At 41.5% G+C, this 12,897-nt stretch overlaps 1 protein-coding gene and 1 long non-coding RNA gene across 8 annotated transcripts in view; one reads left to right on the forward strand and one right to left on the reverse strand.

The window, feature by feature from the left end:
• The window catches only part of LOC309353902, a 124,502-nt gene that overhangs the window by 81,280 nt on the left and 30,325 nt on the right, over positions 1-12,897 (forward strand). The gene's annotated exons all lie outside the window — the stretch shown is intronic.
• The window catches only part of STK31 (serine/threonine kinase 31), a 32,656-nt gene that overhangs the window by 1,782 nt on the left and 17,977 nt on the right, over positions 1-12,897 (reverse strand). For all 7 annotated transcript variants that reach the window (XM_081883180.1, XM_081883179.1, XM_081883177.1 and 4 more), the window contains 11 exons: positions 12,331-12,447; positions 10,261-10,380; positions 9,791-9,922; positions 8,074-8,175; positions 6,660-6,740; positions 4,879-5,004; positions 3,867-3,992; positions 3,573-3,659; positions 2,305-2,454; positions 1,256-1,381; positions 155-223 (listed from right to left, as the gene is read on the reverse strand). In XM_081883180.1, coding sequence (XP_081739306.1) covers positions 155-223; positions 1,256-1,381; positions 2,305-2,454; positions 3,573-3,659; positions 3,867-3,992; positions 4,879-5,004; positions 6,660-6,740; positions 8,074-8,175; positions 9,791-9,922; positions 10,261-10,380; positions 12,331-12,447 — 1,236 coding nt within the window. The remainder of the gene's footprint in view (positions 1-154; positions 224-1,255; positions 1,382-2,304; positions 2,455-3,572; positions 3,660-3,866; positions 3,993-4,878; positions 5,005-6,659; positions 6,741-8,073; positions 8,176-9,790; positions 9,923-10,260; positions 10,381-12,330; positions 12,448-12,897) is intronic.

The following is a 12,897-nucleotide window of genomic DNA, read 5'->3' on the forward strand; positions in this document are numbered from 1 at the left end:
CATTTTCTTGACGATCAGGGACCACATTCCTTCTTCTTTGTTGCACTTTGATCTTGCACCCAGATGCATCATTTAGTATTAACTAAACGAAATGATTTAGGCAATTCTGCACTATTATTTGAAATAGTTTGTGTAGGTAAGAAAACAAACATACCATATAGTGGCCATCCACTTCAGGAGTTCCATCTCTCTTTATTTTAAACTCCTGTTTTCCAAGAACCAGCTATAAATTTTAAAAGATGACAAAATTAGCTCAAACATCAATTCTAGAAAACCAAATTATGTTAGCCCATTCTATTCCGACAGTCACTTCCAGCTTAAAGAGGGACAAAAAAAGGTAAGCAAAGAACAGTTCACTGTATATTTAAACAGCCCATTACAGTTCTTTGTGCTATATTTATTCTGCTGACCTAAAATTTATGCGTCCTTGACAAAAATAATCGCTGCACAAAACCAGATATACAGTGGACCCTCGGGTTACGTTACCTTCAGGTAATGTAACTTTTGGGTTGCAAACGCGGCAAAACCGGAAGTGTACACTCCCGGGTTTCACCATGCATGCATGCACACAAGTGTGCTGCACACATGCGCAAAAGTGTTCTATCACACTACGCACATGCGCAGAAACAGCACCTCTAGATGCGGACTTTTTGGGGTATGTAAGGACCCCTGGAATGAATTAAGCTCATATCCGGAGGGTCCACTGTACATTTGACTATTGTCTCAAATAAGTAAAATATGTAATCTGCAACATCAATTATATTTCACATAAAGTCTAGATTTCTTAGTGAATCCCTATATACTAATGGTGAACTCAAAGGTGGAAGGCATGACTGATTAAAATGGTATATAATACTGCTTTAAATGTTTAGTGTAGATGGGGCCTTGATAAGGGGCAGCATTCAAAGATGAAATATTCATCCCCTACAGTATGAAAAGGCACAGCCTATTTTACTATTTCATTCTGTTGCTCGCATAAAGCTGATCACACTTCATATTCATATCCATTCCCAAATTCAGAGAACAATCTGACAACCTCTTTAAGAAAGCAAAATGGGGAAAAACGAGAGCCCCTGGCTAAAATCTGTAGATGATCGAAGGGACAAAACAAAGACTAATAAATGTAGATCTACTTTCACACTTGAGCAGTTATGGCAATTCTGCTCACAGCTTCGCTTGCAACTTTAGGGAACACAATAATTCAGCCTGCATTACATTACAAAGCCTTTGCATTTATAAATGAAGAGCTACATACCCAGTAAAGGAGGCAACCAAAAGCATACATATCTGAAGCGGGAGAAGGTGGTTGTCCCTGCCTTACTTCAGGAGAAATTAAGTTCAAGCCATTCAGGAGCACAGAGTTCATTGAAGCACGCTGACTCTAAAAATTAAAACGCCACAGCTTGGAATTACAATTGAACGCTGCCTATAAAACAGATGATCTATGCTAGCCTAGGCAACAGGCCTGAAAATCATCCTACCTCCTGAATTGAGAGAGGAAGCAATGCATCTATTGCAATAGCCACCTTTCCATTCTCAGTGCAGTGGCACTTTGGGCACTGAACACACATATGCCACTAACTCTCTCTGACACCAGGAGAAAGGGTATGTGTCTGTATAATGCATACCCTCTAGTCGTGTTCTGTGTTTAACATGGTATGCGTTTAGCACCTCTTTCCTCCATTCTCTACCAGAGAGAGCCAAAGCTCTGCTAAGTGGAGGGCTACTGGCACTTTAATGAGTGTGTGGCTGGCCCTAACCCTGTGGAACTCCTTGCCAATGTGGGTTCAGCAGGAGTCATCGCTGCTTGTTTTTAGACACCTTCTAAAAACTGCATTACTCAGACAGGCCTTTCGAACTTGAGTTTCAATCCCGACCAGCTATCACTGATGTTTTTGTTTTTAGTCTGCAAACTGCTATTTGCACAGCAGTTTTAGTCTGCAAACTGTTGTGTTTGCTGTGTTTTATGAGAAATGCCTGTGCATCTTCCTCAGGCCAGCTCACGTTACCAAACAAGTGTGTTATAGAAGCTGCACATTTAACTCTTCTAGGAATGCAAGAAGAGAGGGAGATTCTGGTAGCAGCATTCTAGAGGACAGGTCAGAGTCAATTGCCTCCAGCACCACACACACACACACATTTACACTTCATTTTTTGTTTACATGTTTTAAGATTTGGCCCCCCCCCAAGAAAATCCAATAGGAAAACCATTGGATTTTGCATGTGCTCAAAAGCAGAGGAACTGAATTAATTAACAACAAGGAAGAAGTTCATTTGTTTATATTTAAAGGATAGCTTCTTTACCACTGATTTGGTGAAGTCGAAGTCTCCAACAATTCCTTGCTCTCGGTTTATAGCAAAGACGTTGTTTTTATGCAGGGATCCGTGGATTATACCAGCTTTGTGCAGCGTATGCAGACCACGAGCTACTCCTTTCATCACCTTCAAAGTTTCCTAGTTAAAAATCATAAGAGATGAACCTCAAGAGTCCCATTAGTCTTTCAGACACAAACTCCACTGGAAGTAGGGTACAAAGCCACTTATGAAACTCCTTGCAATGTGGCTGTAAGTCAGGATTAATCTTCAATAAATGAGTTACTCCAGATTGAGGAAAAATGTCTTGCCTACAATTGTTTTAAGCAACTGCTAAATTCAGAATGGTCTGAAAAACATTAGGGAGCATGCAGCAAAGCCCACGACAACAAAAATGAAGCATAGGTACATGGGGGCAGACCACTGAATGGGACCTTTTGGCCAAAATGCAAAGGGTTTTATGCATTTGGATCCTTGGTGTTACATTTATGTTATAAATCTTTGCTGTACCAGGACTATAGCAATTCATTTCATTTTTTCCGATACCAATTTGTTTGTAGAACTCATTAACAAATTATAGAGAAGAGGTGACATTTTAACCAGAGTCTCCTGTAGTAAACTGTACTGCAACCGGAATCAGACTGTCACTTAATATAAAAGGTAAAGGGGACCCCTGATCGTTAGGTCCAGTCATGGACGACTCTGGAGTTGCAGCGTTCATCTAGCTTTACTGGCCAAGGGAGCCAGCATACAGCTTCCGGGTCATGTGGCCAGCATGACTAAGATGCTTCTGGCAAACCAGAGCAGCACACCGAAACGCCGTTTACCTTCCGGCTGGAGCGGTACCTATTTATCTACTTGCACTTTGACGTGCTTTCGAACTGCTAGGTGGGCAGGAGCTGGGACCAAGCAACGGGAGCTCACTCTGTCGCGGGGATTCGAACCGCTGACCTTCTGATCAGCAAGCCCTAGGCTCAGTGGTTTAGACCACAGCGCCACCCGGGTCCATCACTTAATATACAGTATATTAAAATATGGCAAATAAGTATGTTGTTTTTTGAAAGAAACGGGGGTGGGAGGACAAACAGAGCATTGAAGCAAAAAATGAAGCACTAAATGCCCTGGTTTTGAAAAGCTGGATTCACCGCATACCATAATGGAACAGTTTATAGTAAGAATTGAGTTAATCAGCATCTTAATGAATAGGGGGGTTTTCTTTCTCTCTCTCCACCCTACTCCCACCCGATCACATTACTTACTTCTGGAGTTAAAGGTGCGGTAGTCTGCAATATGCCCAGGCTTGCTTCAGCATAATATGGGACCATCAGGTATGCCAGAGGATCAGACTTAATGGACACAAAAAGTAATATGTATGTGTATATCATATATCAAATTACTGCAACATTTCTACAATTACTTAACACATACTGCAATCAATCAATCTCAAAGTATATATGTACCTTTATTCATCATAGAAAGGCTTACTGATTAAAAGTATTAGGTTAGAAGATTTCTTTTTTAAAAAATGACTGCATGGACAGTTTATAACTTGCCTTGCATAAAAATAGAAACATCAGCTGCATCAAACCAGATTCTTCCTTCAGTTCTCTCCAGAGTCTGTGATACTTTGCTGCTCTTTCTATCACTTCGGCTTCAGTATTCATATCCACAGCATATCCCTAAGGTGGTTAAAAAAAAGTTGGCTATGAATTGGATAGGTATACTTTGAAATAATATTTTTCTCATTTTAAAAAGTCCCTAAAAAGTGTACGAACAACTTGTACACTGCATTTGAGATGCAATGCATATACCTACTTCTTATTTTGTGAACGTTAAAAGCTGTGGGGCTATAAAATATCAAGACGGCTGCAATTTCCTTGTAGCATCTATTGTATTCTGCTTTGTGATTTATTTTACTTAGTTCTTTTATTTGTGAATCACTTCCCAAGAGACATCACGAAGCAAATTACAATATAACATGCATATATAAAAACAAGTATAAATACACAAACAGTTTAAAACAATAATGGCACCTACATCAAATCCATTCAAATCCAAGACAAATACCAACTGAGATTAGTGTTATGTTCATCCCATTTCACAGTGATGGCGCCAGGCAAACCTAGGAACCAGTTAAAATAATAGGACTGGAAAGGATTTTTATCTGTCCAGAAGGACTTGCTGTAATTCAGATATATATATATATCTTCTGTATATGAAACTAAGAACTGAGACTTTCCTCCCCAATCCCAAAAAGTTCCTAAGTTGTATGAAAATGAGGTTTCTAATAGGTTGGTTGCAACTAAGCCTAACTCTCCATAAACTAGACTTAAAAGGCTGATTTCTTCAAACTCAAAGATCAAGGCTCCAAAAATCCCCAAGTGCTTAGCTGCTCAGGCACAAAATGACATTCTAGAGACCTGAAATGTGTTTTTTCGGCTTAGCAGAGGACCAACAAGCACCCAGATGTTTAATAATGATATCTCAAAACCTGAAAGCTTTCCAGTTTAGTCAATGACTTGCCTCTTATTACTAGCTTTTTATAAAGTGAACTTGAAAGTATACCTTTAAGAGAACCTTCTGCCCTTGAACTTCTGAGCAAACCAGAGGACGTTTGGTGCTCAGTTCTCTCATTGGTTCGGCATCTAGAAGATCACGCTCCAAACTGACTGTCAGAAGTCCCCCTGAGTTCTAAACAAACAGGATTTGCCAATCATCTTATAAATCCCAACACTGCACAAAATATAAATATGTGTAGATCACAGAATAGAGCCACATTATCTATAGGTAATAAACAAGGTGAGGGACCTGTATCCTCGGACTCTAACTGGAGCACTCCTGCACAAGGCTCCACAACCATCTTGGAGCAGGAATCTTGCAGCATTGTTTAGGGGGAAAGGTAGCCATATCTCTTTATTTCCCAACCCTCGCGAAACTTTCCTTGTTGTGCTATAAAGGGCTCAGGTTTGAAGCAAGAGGGAAGGTTTCCAGAGAGGAGAAAAGGGGTTTCTCCACATAGAAGTGAGCTTTTGACTTCGTAAAGGGTGGCATTCCCCTCAATCCTGTTGGGTACACTAAATGGGTATCCACTGTATACTATAAGCTGTTCTTGGTCAAAACAGGCCAATGCCCTCCTTTTCTTTCCTGTCAGCTAACACCATAATTCCACTGGTCTTGAAAACCACTGAGCCTAGGTTCTTGTCATGCAGTAGTGGCAGGGGCAGAGAGGGGGGGTTGGGGGCTGTTTGTCTTTTCATTTACAGTACAAACTAAGGCTCTCATGAATGTGCAGAAACCACTTCCTATTTTGGGCTGCTGCGTTTCTCTGCCAAGTTGACAGCACGTCTAAGTATCCCTCCCCCCGCCATCCCAATTGTGTTATTTTTAAAAAACAAGATGTGAAGATCTTAGCACAATGGTACCCTTTCTCTTCCACCCGGAAGCTGCTGTGATCTTAAAACAGGGTAAACAAGACCTGCCATTTTACCCTTTTGGTCTAACAGGAAATCACATTATTGGCTTTACTGCCAGCAAAACAAGGTGACGATGAACAGCAACAGAACCATCAGGCAATTTTTTTGAGAAGAACTAATGGATAAAGGATAAGAAGCACCCTGAGAACGGCCTGGTCACAAGGAATGGCAGGCCTGGCAGATGGCTAATATATAAAAAATAATTCAGAACTTAACAATCATAACCTAGAACAGGTGTCAACAACCTTTTGTGAACCAGCAGGCACATTCTGTGCCTCAAATTTATAACAAAATGACTGCCATGAGGGACATGACCTAATGCAAATTGAGGGGGTGTAAAACCATTGCTGTTTCCTCTCTTGGCCTCCACCCTCAATATTTAGCATGGCAAGTAAGCTATGTCCTACTGGTCATGATTGCAGAGATCACATAATAGTTATTCCCCGCACACACCCAAACGATGCTGTTACAGTCAACAGCAGGAGGAATTTCCCAGTAGCAAAAAATAAATAAAATAATAGAGGTGGGCCACACTGCACTCTCTTTTGTGTTCAGATGTCTCATATGCTTCACATATAAACAGCAACACATCCACCTCTCCATTTCTATCCCTCATCTACATCTCTCCCTTTTTTCAGAGACCACACATCCATACATTCCTCCTCTCTCCCACACAAAGAATACTTGAGTACCTGCCCTACATTCAGAAAAGCTTCTCCACTCCCACCAATCCAGAACAATACACAAATGCCAACAACCAGGCACCCCCAGGCACTGAGCTGGTAATTCCTTACCGATATCCACTAGGAGTTTCCTCAGATCTTTCTCTCCAGAAATGCCAGAACAAAACAACCCTTACCATATATTTCTTACCATATATTGTAGAATTCCTGCTTCAGGATGAAGAAGTGGGAGCTCAGGGAACCATTTCTGTACCAAGTGATTGAGCTTCTCCTAAATTAAAAGATAAATTTCTACAATACCCATCTCAGCATGAAAACAGAACACAGCGATATGTTGGGAACTAGATTAACCTGTGGCACGCAAGTAGCGAATTTGCAAATGAAGAAGTGATTCACAGATAAGCATCAGTACGTAATTAGATTCCTCTTCACATGGTACTGCTGGATTTATACTCGTTCCCCAATGCAGAAGTCATACACTTTATGATACAGAAGACACAGCTACTCCATTGAACACAAAGTAAAGGCCCTCCACTCACTGTGCCCCCCCCCGAATCATCTTCCTGTGCTTGCCATTTTCAGCCATTTGATTTACTCCTGAGTAAGAGACTAAAAGTCCAAGGGAACACACCAGAGTTGACTTGTTGGCATTTCTAGCTCTGCATTTTACACACCCCTCTATCCTGCCTCCAGCCACCTTCTTTATAAGCCAGCAATCCTCCCCCCGGGTGAGAGGCAAATCGTGCAACTGATACACCGGGGGTGGGGAGTAGTATGAGAGGCATGGGGGGGGGTGCTTGTGCATTCTGGGCTCTGAATTGTTGGGACAATCTCTGCACTCCTTGGTTCTTTGCCTCTTTGCAGCACTCTACACCTGTTATCCTCCTCAGCTGCTGCCTGGAGACAGTTCAGTTTTTGTTTCTTCTGCACAACACATCTCCCTCCCCCCGCCCCACCTTTCCACAGTAGTGTCGTTCCTTGGATTCCGAACGCCTTGGTACTTGAATGTTTTGGCTCCCAAACTCCACAAACCTGGAAGTGAGTGTTCCGGTTTGCGAACATTCTTTAGAAGCCAAACGTCTGGCGCAGCTTCCAATTGGCTGCAGGAGCTTCCTGAAGCCAACCAGAAGCCGCACTTTGGTTTCCAAACGTTTTGGAAGTCCAACGGATTCCGTTCGACTTCCAAGGTCCAACTGTATGGGATTTGCCATGCACGGCATAGTCACGAGGGAGTGAAGCTGACCCAGGGAAAACCACATCAAAACACAGCATTTCAGTAGAAACTACAAGATAACCTGTGGGTTGTAGGTAACATCATGTGTACATGGATTCAAAGAACAGGGATGAGAACGCACTGAAGCCAGAGTAAGCCATAAAAGGGACATGCCCTTAGTTTTTGATAAGAGAAGTTTATAACCATTTCTCCACTCGTGATAGCTTTTTAAATTTACAAGTTGCGTGCATAAACATGCCTTCACTAGATTCAGAAATGATCATCCTCTTCATCCTACTCAGTAAGAATATATGCAATTCATTCTGAAAAATCAAAAGTTTATTCAATGTAATTACTTGTTTCAATGGTGCTTATGCAATTGAACACTTACGTATTCTTCTTGTTCCTTGTATATTTCCTCAAATACATTATTTCTTAGTCCATTTATTTCTTCTTTTATTTTTGCCATTTTGGGCTCGCTGTCATCATCAGACTAAAAGGTAGAAATGTAAAATCATCACCTCAGACAATTAAGGTATTATTGAATCAGGTAACCATCTTAGTATACATTGAGAATAACTACTGGTTTTCAGTAACACATTCTAGGCCTGAGCCACCAGATTTATTGGATGTACTTTCTTGCCTTCCATCTGTTAGGTTAATACCCTTTCTTACTCCTTGAAAGTGGTGTGAAGACAAAATTAAAATGCCACAGTTGGGAAGGGCACCGGGACTCAATTCTTTGGCCGAACTGTCACCAATGTCTTCTCAGAAATAACAACTTATTCATGAGGATTAATAAATGTTTTCATATGCCTGGGCTAATTCACAAAACTATCAGCCATTTCTTCAGTTGGCCAGGAAAGAAACAGCTCACTGAGTTCAGCTTGAGAGCCAAGCTACTGAAAGCTGGGGAGGGAGAATCTGACTTCTCAGAATGAGTTGGCCACCCTGATATAAAACATCCCAAAAAGTTGTCCTGGGTTTGGATTACTGCTGTTGTTTAATTGAAAGGCTACTTGTCCCTAACAAAGTAAGCTGCAACTTCTGTGCCAGTGCCCAACACACATACAACATGCAACACAACACCACACACACACACACACACATGGACAGGACGGAAGTGTCACCTTCTTGTTATAGTACACTCAATATAGTATATATAAGAATGGCACCAGAAAGAGGCCTTAGATGCCTATACTGCTGCAACTGAGATGAGACCAAGACTACTTTTCAATGTGAACTCATTAGAGAACTGAAAATTGTTAAATGTGCTTTTGTTGTTCCAAGCTTGCGTTTCTTAAATGTGAGGAACTGCTTCCCTTCCACTGGACTCTCTAGATTTACCACTAGATTTTAAAAGGACTAGACAAATTTATAAACTCTGTGAAAGAGGTTTTGCTCCCACAAGCAAAACACCTTAACTGTCAAAGGCCAGGGTAAAGACTTGCATCTTCAGCCTACAGCAAAAGCTGTACAATAAAGTATCTGGAGACAGTTCTGTGGGTGAAGAGCTCCGTAACGCAGGTACTGCCATAGAGAAACCCCTCACACAGGAAGCCATTCCTGAAAACTCCCAAGAGGGTGCCTTCTGCAGATCATAACACCCAAAAAGCTCGGAAGGGATGCAGGCAGCCTTCCAAACATCGAAAGGCATAGTGCCTCTGGTCATGGAAGCAGTATGTGCTCCATCATCACTAGCAGCCATTGATATCCTGAGGAGAGCACATGCTAGGATAGTGTGAAATCAGTATAGTGCGCAAGCGCACATACCCACAGAAGGAAAATCTGATATCCCGTTGTTTTATAGGCCCATTATCGCACAAGCTCACTGCTGACATCCCACCCACTCTGCAATGAGAGAAACACTGTCTGATCTACATAGTTTTAATCTACTTTTCCTTCGGATTTTATTTGCCTTAAGTTTTAGGTGAATAAATTACATCTTCGCTAAAAAATGAGATTTCTCAAATGCCAGATAGTACCAGCTTTTCCCACATACTCCATCCATTTTTTTTCCTAATGGACAGTAGGGGCAGAATGTTCTCCCTCATCCGCTAGTTCTATCTTTCAGAAAAGCCTTTTAAAAACAGCACTTATTTCCATACTTCTTCCAAGTTGTTTTTTTCAACCAGCTTCCACCTCAGCTGAGCCTTCAGCTTTTTCACTCTCTTCTTAATCTGTAGCAAAACGTCAACGTTGGGACTTGTCTCCAGCCACTCCACTATCTGCTTTTTGAACTAAAGTGTAAAACAAAAAACACAAAGAAACCATGGAAGTGAAAGAACGGTGTTTTCATTGCTCAAATTAGTTTCAAGGAAGATTGCTATTTGCACACATTAGACTCATCTTTACGTCTTAAATAGCAACTGAGTTTTAGGCAGCGATAAAACAATATCTAGTTTAGAGGAATCTATTAATGGGTCATTTTATAATTACAAGCCAATTTTTCTTTTGAAGTGGCTGTAGGGCAATTCATTGACAAAACAGTATCACCAAAAAGCTTTCCTAAAGTTTCAAGATGTGGTCTGCTTTAATTCTGAGAATACAAAAAAATAACCAAGTATGACAAACTGACCTCGATGCTGTCCAGATACTTGTGATATATAACGCTTAAGAGATTGCTTTCTTGGTTGATCTTCTGCATAACTTCACTGTACACGTTCAAGATTATTTTTTTATCTGCTTCATCTAGCTCCTAAATGGAATCAGACAAACATACAGATAACATACCTGCAGCTAGATGAAGGTTGAGGATTTCAACACCTATAGGCATGAAGGCTATTCTTAATGGGGAGGCTTATCAGTTTTTATTTGTAAAATAAGTAGAGGCTACCAAGCAGTTTAAATTAATGTAGTTTGACATTTCCATGGGACATAACCTCCACACCAATGTTCAGCAGCTCTGGTGTTGTGAGTTTGTCAAATGATTCAATCAGGAATAATTCTGGACTCCTGTTTTGCAACGGACTGCAGTAAAAAGACCACAAGTTGAACTGCAAATTGAACCATTGGCTGAACTGTAAATCAGAGGTTTGCTGCTTTTTATCTTGGCTTCTTCTACCTGGAACAGTTAACAATGTATTAAAAACCAAGTGTAGAGTACACGTCAAAAACATTCAGAGTTTGTGTATATTACTACTGTCTTTGGGTATGTTATGTTCTGCTGCCCCTCAACAGTCGCTTTTAAGTCCAACCACCTTTTGATTTGAAATTATGTATGGAGCCATGAAAAATATTTTCAGAGAAGGAAGAAATAAAGCTGAGCAAAGCTAAGCAGCTTTTCAAATGCATGTTCCATATAAAACAACACTATGTGAATCCAATTAATTTCTGCAATTGCTGATCCAGCAAGCAACAACAGCATGGAAGCCTACTTGCATTAAGTGGTCTTCCCTAGCTGGATCAAGGCACTTGGCTCCTGGAGATAATGGGGCACTATGCAGCTTACTCTGGGGTAGGGACGTCTGAGAATGTCATGGCACTCACTATAATTATTTTCTTAGTCTGCAAACATGTAAATTATTGTTACTTTCTGCATTGGTTCTTACGCTTCACCTCTCCACTGAAATGCGTCAAAATTTGTTATGTAATTAAACAGTTTAGTTTTGGCCATAGTGGACTGCAAGACAAACAACATACATTTCGGTGGAAGCTGGACTGCAGCTGAACAGAAATGGCAATGACTGCGTGGACAGGCGGAGTCCCCCCAACCCCAGGCGACCCCCGGGTGGAATAATGACTCAAGACACTATGTTATGGTATTAAAATTGGCCGCAACTTTATTAAGACTTCAGATGTAGGGAGACTTTGGCTTAGGCATTGGGCATTTATCCCTCCCAGTCCCCGGGGGAACATCAGGGTTATCCAGAATAATTGGGAATTGGGCTGGCTCTGGAGAACGTCTGTTCAAGCAGAGAGCCCACCCTGCATTTTGCCGCTGTCGCAGGGGAGAGCAATGACAACCTATTGGCGTATGGCCAATGCCTCCCCTCAAATAACCCCTTTAACGGGGAACCCTGGGATCACCACCGTGGGGGGGGTCACCCCTTCACGCCCCCAATGGCAATGACTGTGATTACCCCAGGCAGGGTGGAAATCACTGCCTCATTACATCCCCACAATTAGTCACAGCCTCACCTGCCGGGCTCAGAAGATGAGCATGGCAAAGTGCATTCATACCCTGAAGCAAGTTACTCAAACCCTCATGATGGCCTCGGGGGCAGACGGAGAAAAAGACCTTGCTACTTCTTCAGCCACAAGGAAGACAAGAAACAAGGGAAAAAATGGGTCTGGAGAAGTTAGTGACTATCAAATTCAATTCCACCCCCATCCATTTAGGCCCCAAGCAGAAGGGGAGAAGAAAGCTGCTGGCTTCAATTCAGGGACAAACTAGTTAACTAAACACAGGAAAGATGGCAACTCGCAACTCCCACCCCCTCTCAAAGTGAGATTTTAGCTTACGGGCCACCATGTTAAATTAGCTGGTAGATTTGTGACTATGGTCTTTCAGTGTTTGACTAGGACTGAGGAATTTTGTTGCAGGAAATCCTGCTTCTAACATTCCACTGGAAATTTCAGACATGGCTTTTACCCAAAAGACACGAAGCCATTACAAAAGTACTGTAACAGAAGAAAGCTAACTTACAGTTAGAAAAATGTTCAGTTCTTGAGAAATGTTCAACTCAGCATTCTTGAGAACTTCATCCATGTTGTCACCTACATCCTCAGATTTCAAAAGTATGCCTGACGTCATGTCAAAGAACTTGGAAGGTAAATAGTTAAGAGAGAAAAGGAGTTATCTATACAAATATTAACAGTGCTGGCAAAGTAAATAATGGCCCCCAAAATGTGGAATGCCCTCCCTATAGAGGTGTGTCAGATGCTGTCCCTTTAAAGCTTTAGGCAGTCATACGTTTCCTGCTTCTTTACTAAAAACTTCGAGTCAACAGCACTTTTATTTGTGAATTTTAATAATGTGTGTGTCGTCCAGTTGCACAGAAACACATACTTTCTACTGTTGCTTAGTGCTAAAGAACATGAGATTGTAGAAGCTGCATGAACGATTATATTTGGTGATTTTGTTGTAAATTGTCCTGATGCTGCAGAACAGAAGGAAAGCACACTCCGGTCTCTGTCACCAGCCAAGGAACAAAAGATGACTGCGATATCTGCCTCAGAGGAAGAAAGTAATGGGAAAAGGGAGGTCAGTCTG

Source organism: Podarcis melisellensis (assembly GCF_964234715.1).
Source record: "Podarcis melisellensis genome assembly, chromosome: 12".
Lineage (NCBI taxonomy): Eukaryota > Metazoa > Chordata > Lepidosauria > Squamata > Lacertidae > Podarcis > Podarcis melisellensis.